The sequence below is a fragment of the Oxyura jamaicensis genome, chromosome 4 (assembly GCF_011077185.1).
Source record: "Oxyura jamaicensis isolate SHBP4307 breed ruddy duck chromosome 4, BPBGC_Ojam_1.0, whole genome shotgun sequence".
Classification (NCBI taxonomy): Eukaryota; Metazoa; Chordata; class Aves; order Anseriformes; family Anatidae; genus Oxyura; species Oxyura jamaicensis.
Window position 1 is genome coordinate 39171452 of NC_048896.1, and position 16300 is coordinate 39187751.

The 16300-nt window shown below is 41.6% G+C and overlaps 1 protein-coding gene across 1 annotated transcript; it reads left to right on the forward strand.

The window, feature by feature from the left end:
* Positions 1–6312: 6312 nt before the first annotated feature.
* Positions 6313–14748, forward strand: LOC118167222 (general transcription factor IIE subunit 1-like). Its single transcript, XM_035326478.1, has 5 exons — positions 6313–6409; positions 10691–11152; positions 12451–12652; positions 13152–13378; positions 13764–14748. Exons 2-5 carry the CDS (start codon positions 10705–10707, stop codon positions 14153–14155), a joined length of 1269 nt encoding a protein of 422 aa, XP_035182369.1. The 5' UTR covers positions 6313–6409; positions 10691–10704; the 3' UTR covers positions 14156–14748.
* The last annotated feature ends 1552 nt before the right edge of the window (positions 14749–16300 follow it).

Here is a 16300-nt window from a genome sequence, read left to right on the forward strand (position 1 = left end):
ATTGTACTACCAGAATCTATTTTCAGTCTGACTCCAGAATACTGAACTTATGTAAGATAAAAATCACATTTTAGATTAGGGGAAAAAAACAACACGTGGTGTAAAATGGAGTTTCTGGGTCAGATGATTCATATAAAACATCCCAAGTCAAATGTTGCAGTCAGTACCAGGAAGTCACGATGCTGCTGAGTTCGCACCTTAATCTGGTAGGGGGTTGTTCAGATTTATTGGAATTAGTTGCATAACAGGCATAATCAAATTACTTTGCCATTTAAAAATAAGCGGTAAGTTTACTTGCCTAATCAGCCCTGTCCCACTTTAGAGTATGTGGAGCAAGGCAATGTGGACTATTCAGAGTCATTAACTAATGTGCTTCTGGCATGTCCCTTGTGCAAGAGAATCTACCTTTCCACACTGGAAATTGCTTTACAATTGCAAAAGCATAGCCAAATCTCGTGGAGGTCTATCCAGAGCCTCAATAAATACATCTGCTATTGACACAAATCAAAGCTATTTAAAAAAAAAAAAAAGCAAGTATGTCTTGCTATGTCTGCCTTAATGTATAAAGTGATTAGTGTGATTAACTGCTTATTGGTTTAAGCATCACCTGTTGATGCTGAAAGCATCAAGGATCTGTTTGTTTTTAGGTTTAAATAAGGTTCTGCTTAGAAATCATTACTTGCATTTGCTCAGTTTCCTGCTTCTCTTTCAGGAGCAGCATGCATTTTGTTCGGAGTACAAGAGACTCACACAGGTTTCCTAGGTCTGATGTGAAAAATCACAAGATTTCTTTTCCCAGAGAGCAGGAAGCAGGCCAAGCCACTGGCCTATTATATTAGGATGTTTAGAGAGAGAGAGAAAAAAAAAAATGTAAGCAACAAGACAAACTTATTTTTAACTGCTACTGCATAGCCTAGTTCTATGAAGAGCAGCTTCAGTATTTTAGCTTCCAGCAGATTTTTGTCGTTATTGTAAACACAATGAAGTTAATTCAGTGCTTCATTAAATAAGGCATTACAGGAAACAAAAAGCATTAGTTTGGACATTGGCATTTGTATGCAAAAACATCAGTTTGTCAAGAAAATTTTCACCTCTAAATCTGAGAAAGTCATGCAGTGAGGACTGTGCCATCTCAGGGGAAGAAAGAATGACATCTCCCACTCAAAAAAGCAAAACATGGGCAGCAAGTGAGAACAGGAAAATGAAGGAAAGGAATTTTCACCCAGACCAAGCCAAGGTTTTTGGACACACGAGATTGAGTTTGCGTTTGAGTCAGTTACAAGTTAAGGCTCTGTTCAAAAGCAGAACTCCAGAAGCAGTGCCCACAGATGTCATGGAAAATAGCTGCAAGGAAAGAGCAAGATGAGTAGAAACCAAGTTGGAGCAAGCAGCCACAATGGGGAGGGCACTGACAGCAGCAGAGGCCAGAGCCCTAAAATCCCCCTCCTTCCCAGCACACTTGTCCCACCTTCACCCAGACAGCTCTTCAGCCTACAGGTGGAAGGAGAAAAAAATAAATGCAAACAAAAGAGCTTGGATTTCACCTTAGTGGTAACAGCAGGCAAATGACCTGCTAATGCTGAGGCTCATCAGCTGTTCTGGTTTTGGAGGACAAGAAATGGTGGTGAGAAAGGAACACCCAAGCTCACCAAGCAGCAAAACCTCACATCCTTTGCACCAGAAGAACAAGACTAGCCAGAAAGAATAGTGCTCCATCAAAGCAGTGGCAGAAACCAGTTTGCCTTGGGAAGAAATCTCCAGATATTTACGTATTTTAAAAAAAGCTCCCTTTGACTGTCAGAACAGTCTGGAAACACAACATGCAAACTGGCCAAATCTGTGACCAAGGAGTAAGCAGACCATGCAGCCGTTCACTCTTAAGTCTGCCTGCCAGCTGTTCAGAGCACTATATCTTGCGGTATCCAAGATTTTTAAGATCCTTTTTTAGCCGTCTGCTCCCACACTGTTACTTAAAAGAGATGAAATTAATTATAAAGGAGTTGGTCTGCTTACATACTGAGTACCAGGAGCCCTTGGCTCAGGCCATTTTCTGCACTACAGTGAATCAGCTCTGAATTACAGTAATTGTGTATAAGACAACCTCTCTCACTCTAATTTGTTTTGCAAAGTTTGTTCTCTTAGCTCAAGGGTTATGCGTGAGCGTAAGAAGAATCCTAGTAGTAAGACAGCCTCGGATGGGTATGCTGTGTTTAAGGTAACTCCAGTCATTAGGTTTGCTCAGGGCTTTCCACTTGCAGAGTTTTGTCTTTCTTCTAATCCTGCTAGGCTTCCTCCACTACGCAGACACCCGATGTAGAAAAAAAATAATTCCTAGGCTTTTCCCTCTTTATATTTCAATGAAAATGGTTCTTCTCGTTGAGAAATTTAACCAAAGAAAATAAATTGCCTATAATAAAACACTAAAGCAATGAGAAGCACTGAGCTGTGACAGGGTGCTGGAATGCCATCTTGTTTTTACAGCAGACCATGCGGTACCTGGAGGTGCTGAGGTGAGACACAGCCCTTTCTCAGGCCACACCTGCCACCCGAATCACACCAGCACTTAAACATAACTACTCAAAGGTTTCATTTGCATCAACTTAGTTCCTGAAATGCTACATCTGCATTCCTGCAAGAGGTGCACAGCCACGGAAGGCTGGAGACTGCTCTCCGAAGAAAGCCACATCCAGCTGCTGCAGAAGGCAGACGCGCCTTCGGTACGAGCCAGGTGGGAGAAAGAAGCCGCCACTGGGATGGAGAGTTGGAGACAGGAAGAGGGAGAAGGAGCCAGATGTCAGGAGATGATAGAGGAAAGAGAAGTAAAATGGAAGACAGGTAAGGGTGGCAGGCTATGAAGATCTAGGACCACGGTGTATTTCTTTACTGACCCCACTGCTCCCAAAACTAAGAATTTTCTTGCTGTTGTCTGAAACCCCAACCAAAACATGCCTCCCCACCCCAACAGCCTGCGTGGTTAGTAACTGCTGTCACCACATTTTTTCACGTATTTACCTACTGAGAGACAGGAGATCTAAAACTGACCCTCTAAGAAAAAACATGGAAGTTAAAAATGCCTATTAACCCAAGCAACCATACCTCGTACTTAAGAACAGGGTAAGTTACACGAAAATAATACTGTCCAGAGGCCAACAAGCACGGCAGCCACTCACTCCCTTTCCTTTTCGGAAGGGACACCGTCTCTTCACTTGAGCCCAAGCTTCCTGTTACAGAAATCCCTTGCTTCATTCACTGCCCGGGACAGGCTGTGATGAACAAGGATAGCAGAAAGGCTTACGCTTTGTTCCGGTTTTCAAGATGGTAACTAAATAGTGCTTTGCAAGAGAAGGGATGTTGCAGACAGGCAAATCTATACCTACTGAGATAGGTGAATTCTCTCCCTGTTTCTGCCCTGTGCTGCAGGGCAGGGAGAGTACCCGCTCTGTGACGCCGAGGGCTGTGTTTGGGAAGCACCCATTGCAACTGCAGCCAGGACCAAGGGAGCCGTAGTGCAATCACGCAGAGTAAATATACACAAAATATATCCTAAATCCTATCCTACAAAATATAGCCTAGATTTTTACATCTGAGCTGAAGCACTCAAAGTTCCACGAGGAACATAGGCATGATAGCCTCTGTCTTTCTGGCTATCAGGAAGGTTTTAACGAACTACTCTGAGGTCTATAGCCCTCAAAGTTGATTTAGTTTAACACCTGCATGCCTTCAAGGATCAGGCATTAGGTAATACAGGGAGAGCACCACAGGAAAACAGATGAGAATATGAATCATCTCAGTGCAGGCTTCGGGTGGTTCACAAGATAACAGGGCTCAGGGCCACACACTGTTGAGTAGTGCCTGGTGCAGTGGTGCAGGCAGAGACCACAAAAGGGGGCAGCAAGAGGGGAAGAGAGATGTGATTGTGCAACCGATAGCCCTGCACGTACAGGGGAGCAGGTTACATATGGGCACCTAACCCTGAAGTTTTTGCATTTCACAGAGCTATGTAGATGGCGAGCATTTTTGTTCTGCACACTGAGGGAGGTTTGCCTATCAGCTGGCATGGGGAACTAGGAGAGAGCAGAATGCAGCTTCCACGTGCCTTTCAGGACAAAGGCAGAGGAGCACAAGTTGGACCAAGAGAGGACAAAAAAACATCCTACAACAGCTCCTATTTGCCCAAGGTGCACATCACAACCTGCCACAAGGCTGCCAACAGCCTCTCTGCCAACCGACAAGTAAAACATACTGCATGTGCTCCGTGAGGATCTTGATCACACTTTTGCTCCACACACTGAATTTTCTCCTTCAGCCTCTGACCAGGCTCCCTATTTACGTCTCCCAGTTAAGACTCCTCAGCTGACTCTCTGCCTCCTTTTCCTCAAGTAGCCTGAAGTGCAGTGCAGTGCCCATGCCATTCAAGCTCAACCTCAGAGCCAGCCAAATGGGTTTGAAATGAAGCCAGGTGACTTTGCCTAGCCCCGTCTCGAGCTCCTGCTTTCAATAATGTCGTTATTGCACAACACCACAACAACTTAACAGCATGAATCCTGCTTCCCACGGTCCTCGCTGCCAGGGCTACATGCAGGCAGAAACACTTGCTCAAACCACTTTTTTTAAAAGAAATTCACTTACAACTTTCCCTCTGAGTGTTCATGCCACAGGCAGCACAGCACAAGCCCACGCAGAATAATCTCCCAGCTGCCATCCAGGCAGGCCCAGGGCTGAGCAGTGCCCCTGCCACGCAGAGCTTTACCCCTGCTGGGAGGAGGCTAACTGTCCTTAGCCACCAGCCCTCTCCTTATCAGCCACAGCTTGCTCAGGTGCTTGTGGTTTCCTCTTTCTGAAAGCCATGCTACCAGCCAGGCCATCACACACCTTAATTTAGGAAGCTGTTTCATGTTTTCTTGTGATGCTTCCACACCTCCACACGTAGGCCAAGGACTGTCACGTGAATAACAGCGCTGAGGTTACATGGCACTTTCCCCGCAGAAAACACTCGGCGAGGAAACCCACAGGCATTTTTCACTGTCAACCTTTCCCACAGACTAAACTCAAGAGGTACCAGCGAGCAGTCCTGCAACTTTGCATTTTCTAATGTAGCATCATAACAAAGGAGCATGCTCAAGAACCACGACACAGAATGAGGCTCACCTGCTTACCTGTTCCACGTGAACGTTTTTAATTTGCAGTTGAATATTTATGCCGATTATACTTTTATCGGCTAGATTGTTTCCCTATTTAATGGAACAAAAAAGAGCAGTAATAGGACTTTTCGCAGCATAAGGCATGAAACTGACCCTGATACTATTAATTGCAAGTAGGAGCAGGGCCAATCTCAGGGATTTTTTACAGTCACCTGCTCCCCCAGTTTCTAAATTGCTGTCTCCTACAGGCTCAGACCTCTGAACTATTTTGAAATCTAAATTCTTGCTGCAGCTAATAAATTACGAGTTTTCATTTCTGGTATTGAGTATATTTCAGGGGTACTACCTTCTGCTAGCAACATTTATGGACTCCAGCCACACAACTTGTCCAACAGAGACAAACTCCTGCACTTTGGGGGCTCTCCATGTGCCCAGCAAGTTGGAAAATCAGAGCTCCAGCAACAAAAGCACAATACATGTTATGACGCAAACCATGTACCACATGGGACCAACCTCCACTGTGCACGTATAAAAAAATACATGAAAGCACAGATTTGAGGTCAAATATGATGATTACAGTTCTAAGAGAATTCACTCTTCAGTCCTGGACTGTACAGCGTCTGTCAGCCTTTAGTGTTGTTTTTAACCACTGTTGTCTCACCCATAAAAGGAAATGGAAGGATCTATAATTTTATCTTCTGGAGAAATACAGTGGAAAAAAAGTATTTTTGTTTCTTTTGAAGACATAAACCACCTAAAAAGATGAACATGCAAAAATGTAAAAGCTAGAAAAATAAAAAATATATATTTTTTCTGAAAATGTCCACTTTGCCAGGCGTGTTTGATTATGAAAGCTTCTACACAGAGATTATATAAATTACCTATGCTACATTTTTGTTTTGCAACAATAAAAAGAGCTAATTATCGTGTTACTTTTAGTCCTCTAAAGTCATGCTAATGAAAACACTAATCAGAGATTGCAGTCACTTAAAATTTCAGCCCTGGTCTGTTGTAGGTGTATTTCATTGAGCAATAAGATTTGTAACTTCATTATGATGCAATGCATATGAGGCAGAATTAAATCAGTTACTAATGAAATGTGATCTGGGGACTCTTGCTCCAGGTGGGCGATAATTAGGGCTTATCACAGATAGGTCTAGGAAAAGGCTGGGAAATACTTTAGCTTGCTTTGCAGCTACTTTCAGCCCTTAGGAAAGGAGTGATCCTTCTATAGCATCAGCCTGAAGATTTCTGTGTACGTGGGACTGGTAACAATAAGTTTTTAACCTCAGTTGTAAATAATATGGTTATAGTAAGCCTGACAAAAGACTCCTTTAATATATCTTTCTAGTTTAGTGTTCTTAAAGTGTAAGCTCTGATAAAAATAGTGATATGCATGGCCTGTCGGCTCAGACAACTCAAGTAATATGTTAATTAAGCAGCTGGCTTCAGATCAGCCCTGCAGAACTTGCTCTGTATGATGTCTGTTAACTTGAAATTCTACTTCTGATAGTTGCTTGAGAACACAATGAGCAATTCAGAGTAGGTTTTCTAAAGCAGAAGGATGGTCCAAAAGGCAGTTCTCATATTCTCTCCTAGGTGAAGGTTTTACTAGCTCCATATTAACCATTAAACAGAAGGGCTGCATTGACATCTAAAATAGTGAGTAATACTAAAAATATCAAATGTTATGAAAAGGTAGCTGCCACCCTCATAAAAAATAAGTACTTCAAAAGCAGCTAAATGTAGAAGCTAGACCATTATTTGTAAGATATCTTGTCAATATATGCTATCAACTGAAAAAAAAATCAAACGTCTGTATGAGCAGCAAAATACCTTTCTTCTTAATGGAGACTGCAGCTCAGATCTGGAGCAGATTTCTGCTTAAAGCCTTTCTGTGTCTGCAGAGAGCTGCTGCTTCTTTCTTTTCCTTTCCTTGACAAGGCTGGTCTCATGTTCTTAAAGGACAACTACTGCCTGTGAACTGAAAACTACAACAGCATTTAAAAAAACAGCAGCTCCCCTGAACTGCAAAACTCCAGACTGGAGATGGGGAAACATAGCAAAATGGACTAGAGAATATAACCTCAGATATACCAAAACACTATAGAGAATGCTTCTTCTCCCCACACCTGTTCTGATTTCAAATAACTTTTAATATAAAATGAATACAGTTTGGGTTCTTTTGTAGCTTAAAAGAATGCTTCTTAATGGGTTTCTGTTTTCCATGCATGGTGTTTATTCCAGGCAAATTCAGCCATTTTTGTAAAAAGAAAAAAAAAAAAAAAGGGCAAGCCACTTCCTTCTACATTCAATCAAAGGTTTGCATATCTAAATTTCCATTGCCAATGAACAGTGAATTTATGGATTTGTTGTTTGAAAAATAACTTTTCACTCTTCTCCCAGGATATATTCACATTACTTACATTATATGTGGCTGGTGGTGGTTTTTCTGGTTTATGTGTATGCTGGTTGGTTGGTCGGTTTGGTGTTTTTTTTTTTTTTTTTTTTTGGGGGGGGGGGGGGGGGGAAAAATTTTTTATATGGTTGTAAGACTCCAGTCTTGAAGAGCTTTTAACATTAAGGTGTTTGGAAGCACTTCAGTGCAATTCAGACTTTTTAGCATTTCAGAGTACTGCTTGCTTTAGAGATTCAAGTACCTAATACAAGTCTGGGATAAGGAGTCATAGGAATTCATAAGCCAGCAAACACCAAGCTTACAGCTCAGGTTCGACTTCTTCTTTAATGATGTTATCTACTTATCCTGTTCCCTTTGAAGTTATTTTAATTCTGTTTGATTTAGGGTAAGAAAAAACAGTCATGAGATCTGCTCCTAAGAGAAGTCCTTTAAGTGTCATGGTTCTACCCCACATTAGTCGAGGAGTAGATACAAACAAGGTTTTGTTCTTTTATAGTGCCGCAGTCTAGTTGGCCTTTATTTAAAAATAAAATCAGCAATCCATGCAGAGGGCACCTCAGTCCTTTCTGAGATGCTAGCCCAGACTCATACACCCAGGGCACTGCACGACTGGTACCGTATCCCATGAAGCTGCTGAGGCTGCCCTTGCCTCTCTTTGGCCCTAGCTCCTGAAATACCAGATGGCTGCTTTCTGTTGGGCACATAGTGGAGAGGTTACAGTGCCCCCTTTCTGTAGGGGATTAGCCAGCAACAGACAAGGGCTCGGCGCTCTCCACAGCTTGAGGAGACTCAGACAGTTGAGGCTGGCCAAGGACACTCACCTTCCTGCTGAATGTATGCCACTGCACAGGAAAAAAAAAAAAAGTGAGCCTAGAAAGAGGGAGAGATAGGGTACTCTGTATACCCTTATCCTGACTTTAAAAGAAAGCAAGCCTACTGACCTCTAAGAGCAAGAAGCCCTTGCTGCAGGTGGGGCAATGAAAATTGCCTGAGTGCAGCTGGGGCATGAAGATGGTAGTGACTTGAGGATAGCTGCTGTACTCAGTAACTTGTCATTCGCTAGGTCTGTGTACGTTTTTATCTGCCAGGAAATATAGTGGTAGCTTGAGGTTTCTGTCGAGGAAAGAGGTGAAGATAGGATTACATTTGAAGTACTTGGCAGAGGTACATCCCTGTCCCACCACCAACAAGCACATCTGCATGCAGGTATACCATATTCTTGCTAGGGCTTGACTGGCAGTAAAAACAGGATTTAGCTTCTGGGAGACTCAGTTCAACAAAAGCTCATGGTCCTGTGCTTTCCCACCTTGAAAAGGGAGTGTTACCATGTATTCAGCTACACTGCCCTGCTAGTATGTGAGAGTCAGATACGCTGCTCAGTTGAACCTTTTTGGAGGATGAGAACAAAAGAGAAGGGAAAGAATGTAAGTGGAGAGAGAAGAAAAAAATTGCCTTTTCCTTGAGGTTTTTATGAAAAATCATAAAAACGTTCTTCTTACAGTCTATGGACTACTGGGGGAACTGACTGACATTCCCAAAGTCTCTCTCCTTATTAAGGTTAAATTTAATTATTTTGGAACGGAAGATGTAAGTTGGATGAGACCTCAGGATGCTATCTGGCCCAACCCCTGCTCATGGAACAGCTAGCCTCAAAGCCAGGTCAGGTTGCTCAGGCTCTTCTCCAGGTGAAGATTCAATCTCCTCCCTGGGCAGCCTATTGCAGTGCTCCCCAGCTCTTCCTGTGGGGAAATTTCAGGGTGGTGCTGTTTCCTTCTGGGTTTCTAGCCTCAAACCAGCAGTATTATATAGATTTAATGAAAAGATAGCACATCCCCTATAATGTAAGTTTAATCATGGCTTAACTACTAGGCTTCTGCAAATAGTTTTGTTTGTTTCATAACTCAGATTTCTGTTGAAGGCCACCTGGAAGCTCTATGCAGCAACACAATCACCTGGCCTTGAGAATGGTGCCCCTCAGCAGTGAATGCCAATCACCTGAATTACCTAACCTTTGATATCTGAATTACCTAATTCAGTGGCTGGCAACCTACCATGCCACAATGTGCTGTCCCACCATCCACCTACCCATCCTCTGAGCCAGCAGCAGCTCTACCAGCACCGTTTGACCACACGCTGCATGCCTCTCTGCAAAGCAGACTGGCTAGAGGCCCTGATGTCAAAAACAACTGTAGGATTTTAATGTGCCTCAAACAAGGGAATGGGGATGTGACTTCATTGAAGCTTACCTTAATTTTTTTCTTCTCCCTCCACTCCTTACAAATAAGAAATGGTTAGGACAGTTGGATTTAAGAGATTAAAATTAGTTATGTTCTAGTTAATGGGATTAGGAATTGATTGTTGCTCTATTTCTACAGGGTAGAAGAATACCAAGGACCTAAATGTTCTGCTACAAATGTTCCCCAATGATTGGGCATGGTGGAAAACAAGGCTCAGCCTTGGACATCGTGCTGGGTGAGGGCAGTGCCAGACAAGATGGAGCTCCAAGTACTCGAGCTTTTCTAGGCCTTCGCTTGACCATCACAGGCAACAGGGGGAAAACTAACAAAACAAAAAGAAAGTGTACTAAAAGGTGCTCAAACACCCCTTGTGGCTTTGTCACAAAAGGAGGTGTTATCACATCCATTTCACATTGTTATGAATTAAACTAAAGATTTTTTACTTGACTTGTGTCCTGAGCTGTAACTTTTATGGCATATACTGTTCACTTCAGATCTTACTTGGCCAGCTTTGAATGAAAATGGCTATGTATCTTCAGGAAGGCCTAGACATGAAGATATTGTCTCCTGGGAAGATTATTATGAAGTCTCTGTAATCTGTTTTCCTAGATAGCTTTTTTTTTTTTGTTGTTGGTTGGTTGTTTTTACACAGGAGGACATGAATACTTCAGGTGCAGTCACCTGTTCAATTTAATCACCTGAATTACCTAGTCTTTGTTATCTATTGATACCTCCCCATCCCCAGGTGCAGGTTAAGGATTTTACATTAACCTATTCAGTGAAGACTTGCAGAAGAGCAGCACAGCAAATGAGGGTGAACTCTAAGAAAGGTTTACTACACCTCACATCAATCTTGTTTGTTGTACAACACTTCTCACTTCTCTTTCTGGCAGTGGTTCAATTCCTGATGGAAGAGCAAAGCGTTATCACCGAAGTCCCAGCAGCCTTAAAGCGCCTGGCCAAATACATGGTGCGTGGCTTCTACGGAGTAGAGTACTCCTTGGCCCTTGATGTGCTGATCCGCTACCCCTGCGTGAAAGAGGATGACTTGTTAGAGCTGCTGAAGTATGAACGCAAACAGCTGCGTACTGTTCTCAACACGCTCAAGGCAGACAAGTTTGTGAAGCTGCGCATGCGAGTTGAGACGGGCCCTAACGGGAAGAGCACAAGGCACAACTACTATTACATCAATTACAAGGTGCTGGTGGATGTGGTAAAATACAAACTGGACCACATACGCCGGAAGATAGAAGCGGATGAGCGGGATTCGACTACCAGGTCCTCTTTTAAATGTCCATCTTGCTCCAGCACCTACACGGACCTGGAAGTCAATCAGCTCTTTGATGTATTTACAGGTGTTTGATTATATTGCTTATTTGCTCGTATCTGGAAGAATAACTGTAATAACATGAAACTGGCTCCAGTGGGAACTTTGCATTGAAAGTAGGTTTCTTAGGATATACTTTTTTTTGCTGGTGGGAGCAGCACCTTGGACAGGAGAAGCTGGGAGGTGAGGGTAAGAGGAAAAGCTCTCTTCGTAGAACAGGCCAAGCAAGAGGAAATGATAATCTTGAGTGTAAGAGGTGGGGTAGGGAATGTGATATAGGCCTCATCTTTTGTAGGAACAAGACATTTAGCCTGGGTTAAAATTACTCATCCACCTTGTGAGTCCCACTTCCTCAAATGGAAATGAAAACTACTCATTTTATTCTGTTCTGAATTTGTTAGCTAATCTTTGCGTCTTCAGTCTTTTTGATGGAAGAGTTGGATAAAATGGTTAAAACAGTTTGCAGCCACCTGCAATAAACACAGTGCAGATCAGCAGCAGAGGAGCGGTGTCCTTTCACTGCTGTCTGTACTGGAAACAGAGAATTTCAGGCTCCTTGCAGGGCAAAATAAGGCATCCATAGAAGACAAGGCATCAGAGCTCAGGGGGTTCTCTTCTCTAAAATCAAAATAACTACTAAGCAATCTTTCAAAACGAGTTAAAATGGCATCACATTGCAATACATTACTCTACAGCTACAGTGCTAACATCTGGGTCACAGCATCTAGAAAGGAAGCCAGAGCCAGGGAAAATGAAAAATACTTTATAATGACTAACTTGAAATTTCAAAGGTCAAGTTAGTATACAGTCAGTTAGCCAACCACTGCTTTGCTCTCTGTGCAGGGACTGTGACAAGCTACTGAAATGCAAATGTTTCAGTGGTGATTACATTTTAATGGAATGTGTTACTTTAGTTTTGAGTCATAAGTGTAGGTTTTAGCATATGTTTTGACCAGCTCTTTTTTGAACCTTAAACTTTGAACTAAAACCAACATAAACTATGCTTGCAAATGTCTTTTCTTATGTTCATGGAAAAACATGAGATCAGACAAGGAGGAAAAAAACCACTTTACTATCTAATGTTACTCCATATCTAGCCAACTTCATTTTTCCCCAATATAGGTATTTCTTTCTTGCATAGCAAGCATGTGAATAGCAGTCTTCAAAAACAAACAAAAACCTTGAACTTGAGTTCCTTTGGATGATATGTATGAACAAATGCATAAAGTCTAGGAAGGTCAGAATATTTAGGAAACTGTCCAGGCTGTGGATTTAGCATGTTACTGCATCCTATGATTGTGATTTCCAATTCTGACAACATTGCAGAGACTTTCCGCTGCACTTACTGCAACACTGAAGTAGAGGAAGATGCTTCAGCGCTTCCTAAGAGAGATGCTCGGACCCTGCTAGCAAAATTCAATGAGCAGATTGAACCTATCTTTGCACTACTGCGTGAGACTGAAGATATTGTTCTGCCATATGACTTGCTGGAGCCTCAGCCAACAGAAATCCCAGAATTATCAGAAAGGTATAAACATAACTCTCCATCTCCTACTCAAAACAAAACCACCCAAAAACTTCCCTGTTGTAAAATCTTTGAAAAACCTAATCTGCAGGCTACTTTGACTTTGCTTTCTTCAGTAGCTACTGTACATGACTATAAACTTCTTGAATTAGCTATGGCATTCTAAATTATGCATTTATAGTCTTATATTTGTTCCTTTTTTGTTTCAAGGAGTCATTTTCCAGACTCCTCAGTCAGCTAATATTGTTCATAGCCCTTCCTGTGCAGAAGTAATGCTACTCTAATAGTATGCTTCATCCAGAGATGCATTACTGAAGAAACTATACAAAAATCAACAGTTCAAAATCACATGCCTCTGTTATGAGACAATGGGGAATGAAAACTATTTAAAAACAGAGAGAACTTGTTAACACTAGGCAGCTAACAATTTTTTTTTTTCCCTCTGGGAATTGGGGATCTTCCTTGTATATAATCTCTCCAAAATGGGTAACATTTCGTTCAGCTTTGATCAGAAGATATGTTCAAGTGTGCTGGAGCCCTGTGGCAGACCTGAAAAATGGGCCACCAGAAGTTCGTCATTTGGCAACATGTATACTCAAAACTTAGTTATTGATGTCCAAGATTCTGAGCCCAAGAAGAAAAAGGGAGAAAAAGCAACTAAAGAGCAACCTATCTGGATGTCACAGAGCACTGTGGAAGGAGCAACAACAGTCACCAACAATAGTGCTGGTAAGCTTTGAGCATTGGCAAATAATTCAATTCAGCAGCTTTACTGCAATTAAATATAGATTTCCTATTGAAAACGTAATGAGCTTAGTTTAGAAATACAGAATAAGCCTTTAATTCTGGACCAGTGTTTATCAAAATCTAGTTTCCAAAGAATTATTCTTTAGGCTGGTTTAGATAGCATTCCTAAAGCCACAAGTTAGCCACCCACTCCTGAAATGTTCTGGCTCTAACCATGTGGTACCAGTGCTATTAACTTCTAAAGCAGGAATACCTGCACTTGAGAAAATTCTAAAGGAAGGGTTTAAAAAAAAGTAGAAAAATATTTTCACAGGATATCTGTGTGTAACTATAAAATTATTGATACTTCTCATGTTTTATGTATTAGGAGTAAATGCTTCTCAAGAAACTGAAGAAAGTAATAAAGAAACTATCCCCGAGAATGAAATAATCAAGACTCTTCTGATCCATGAATCCAAGTCACTGTCTAGCACAAACTGTGCTCCTGTTGTCAAAAGCAAACTACCCGAGTCAGGCAGTGACACTAGCGAGTCTGAAGATGCCAAGCACTCAAGAACAGCGTTAACAAAAGTAGGAGGCAGCAACTTTGAACAAGAGGAGGAACAGGAAGCTCTAAATCCTGTTTTAATGGTAGCTGGTCAGCCTTACTCGTACAGTGAAGTTAGTGAAAATCCAGAGCTTGTATCTCTCATGACAAATGAAGAGAGAGAAGCTTACATAAAGGTAGGACAAGAAATGTTCCAGTCTGTCTTTGAATAAATACTAGTATACTGAATATGCAAATGCATAGAGTGAGGAAAGTTTTCTTTTTAATTAAGACAAAATTAGTTTAAGTTCTGGTCTTAAATTTACCATTAATGGGTTAAATTTTGTTTGAATTCTGTGCTGTTATGCGAGATAGCACAACAAAATGCTACCTGTAGTAGCCAACTGCAGTTCAGAATACTAGCACTGCAGTGAAAGTAACCCAAGTTATTGTGGGTTTTCTGTTGTCTTAATGCTTAGACTGTGTGAATGCTGTAATCAGGGGTTTTGGAGCATGAATCATTCCAGGATACAATGGAATACAATGATCTGATGAAAATAAAGTTTCAAAAGCAATGTCACAATCTCTTAAGAAATCAATTACTGCACCTTTCTCCTAAAAGTAGCAGAGTTCTGTAGCAAATATGAATCAAATTCCACCATGATTTGGTTTTGCTCTGTACCAGTGCATCCTATTTTTTTGTTGGGTCATTCACCATACAGATATACTGTTGTAACAAATGTTACATAGCAACTTTCCTCTAAGCAAAGAGTTGCCACTAAATTTTGTTGGCTATACAAGAGAATCAGCTCTGGTATATTAACTTTCACCTTAATTATCTGAATACTCTGTACTTACTGCTTCACAGAACTGTTCCTAAAGCAACGAAGAGTACAATGGAATTCAGAATCTTGAACAGTTTCAGGAAAACGGCTGTTCCTATTTCACAGATGACTCTCTTTTTCTTTACTGAAGGCTGTATAGCAGGTGTGACCTGCAAGACAGCCATTTAGTCAGTCACCCCAGCAGCTGCCTTCCCCATTTTTTTCAACATGCCTATATTGAGCGGTGTACTACACTATTAATTTTGGTCCAGGTTGATAAGCAAGCAGTTTATCAACCAGAAAGCTATGCTTAGAAGTCTGCTTTCCATGCCTCATTCATATTGTGCCCTTATTTTAATCAAGACACTTTCTATTAACACTGAGAAAACATGTTTTACTAGGGGAGGTTTAGGTGGGAAATTCTGAAACATTTCTTCCCAGAAGGAGTAGTCAGGCATTAGAACAGGTTGCCCAGGGAGGTGGTGGAGTTGCTGTCCCTGGGGGTGTTCCAGGAATGGTTGGACGTGGAGCCTGGGGACATGGTTTAGTGGGTGATGGGAGGAGGGTTTTGGTTAGACCAGCTGATCTTGGAGGTCTTTCCAGCCTAAATGATTCTATGAACTGGACTATATAGGAGTAGAAGATGTACCTTAACTCCTCTGGTAAATTGATTCTTTTAGCAAGGAATAATGAAAACAGAATATATGGCTACAAGCTGAAGCACAATAGGTTCTGTCTGAACATCAGGAATTACTTCTTTACTGTAAGGGTGACTGAGAAGTAGAACCAGTGGCCCAGAAGTTGTAGAGTCTGCCAAATAGGAGATATTTGAAAGCTGTCTGGATATGGTTCTGAGCAACTGGCTGTCGGTGGCCCTCCTTGAGCAAGGGGGTTGGACAATGTGGTCTCCAGCAGTACTTTTTAACCTCAGCCATTCTGGGATTCTGTGAAGAAAGGGTGGAGAGAAATATGAACAAAGAAACACTGAAAGTAGATGGATTAGTATAGAGAGAAATGACTTACACAGTGTCAGAGGTTGGGAGAATTGAGAGAGGCTTCCCCCTTCATGTGTCACTCTCATGACAGAAATACAACCACCATTGAAGTTTTTTTCTGTTAAAAGCTTTGTATCTTTAGCTCATTTGAAAGTAGTTGATGCTGATTATCTTTCTCCTGTCTCGTATGACTCACTAAATGGGGGCTAGCTTGACATGCATCCCAGCATCACATCACTTTGAGCAGCGAAACAAGTACAAGAGCTATTTCAGTTGTTGTTAGGCTGCTTAAAAAAAACACCACTCCAGGACAGAAGACTTTATACGCTCCCCCCAGGCTTACTAACAAAAACTAAGACAAAAATGCTGTTTATGTATAGAAATTTGATGTTATTTTGGAGTTGTAAAACAGTGTATTTTAGATGGACATTCTGTAACTAAAATTTCCTTAATCAATTACAGCTCACAGATGCTATAATACAAGAGCCCTCTGCAACGTTATACACAAGTCATATACATATGTAATCAGTATACAATAAAGGTACGAACTTTTAAACAA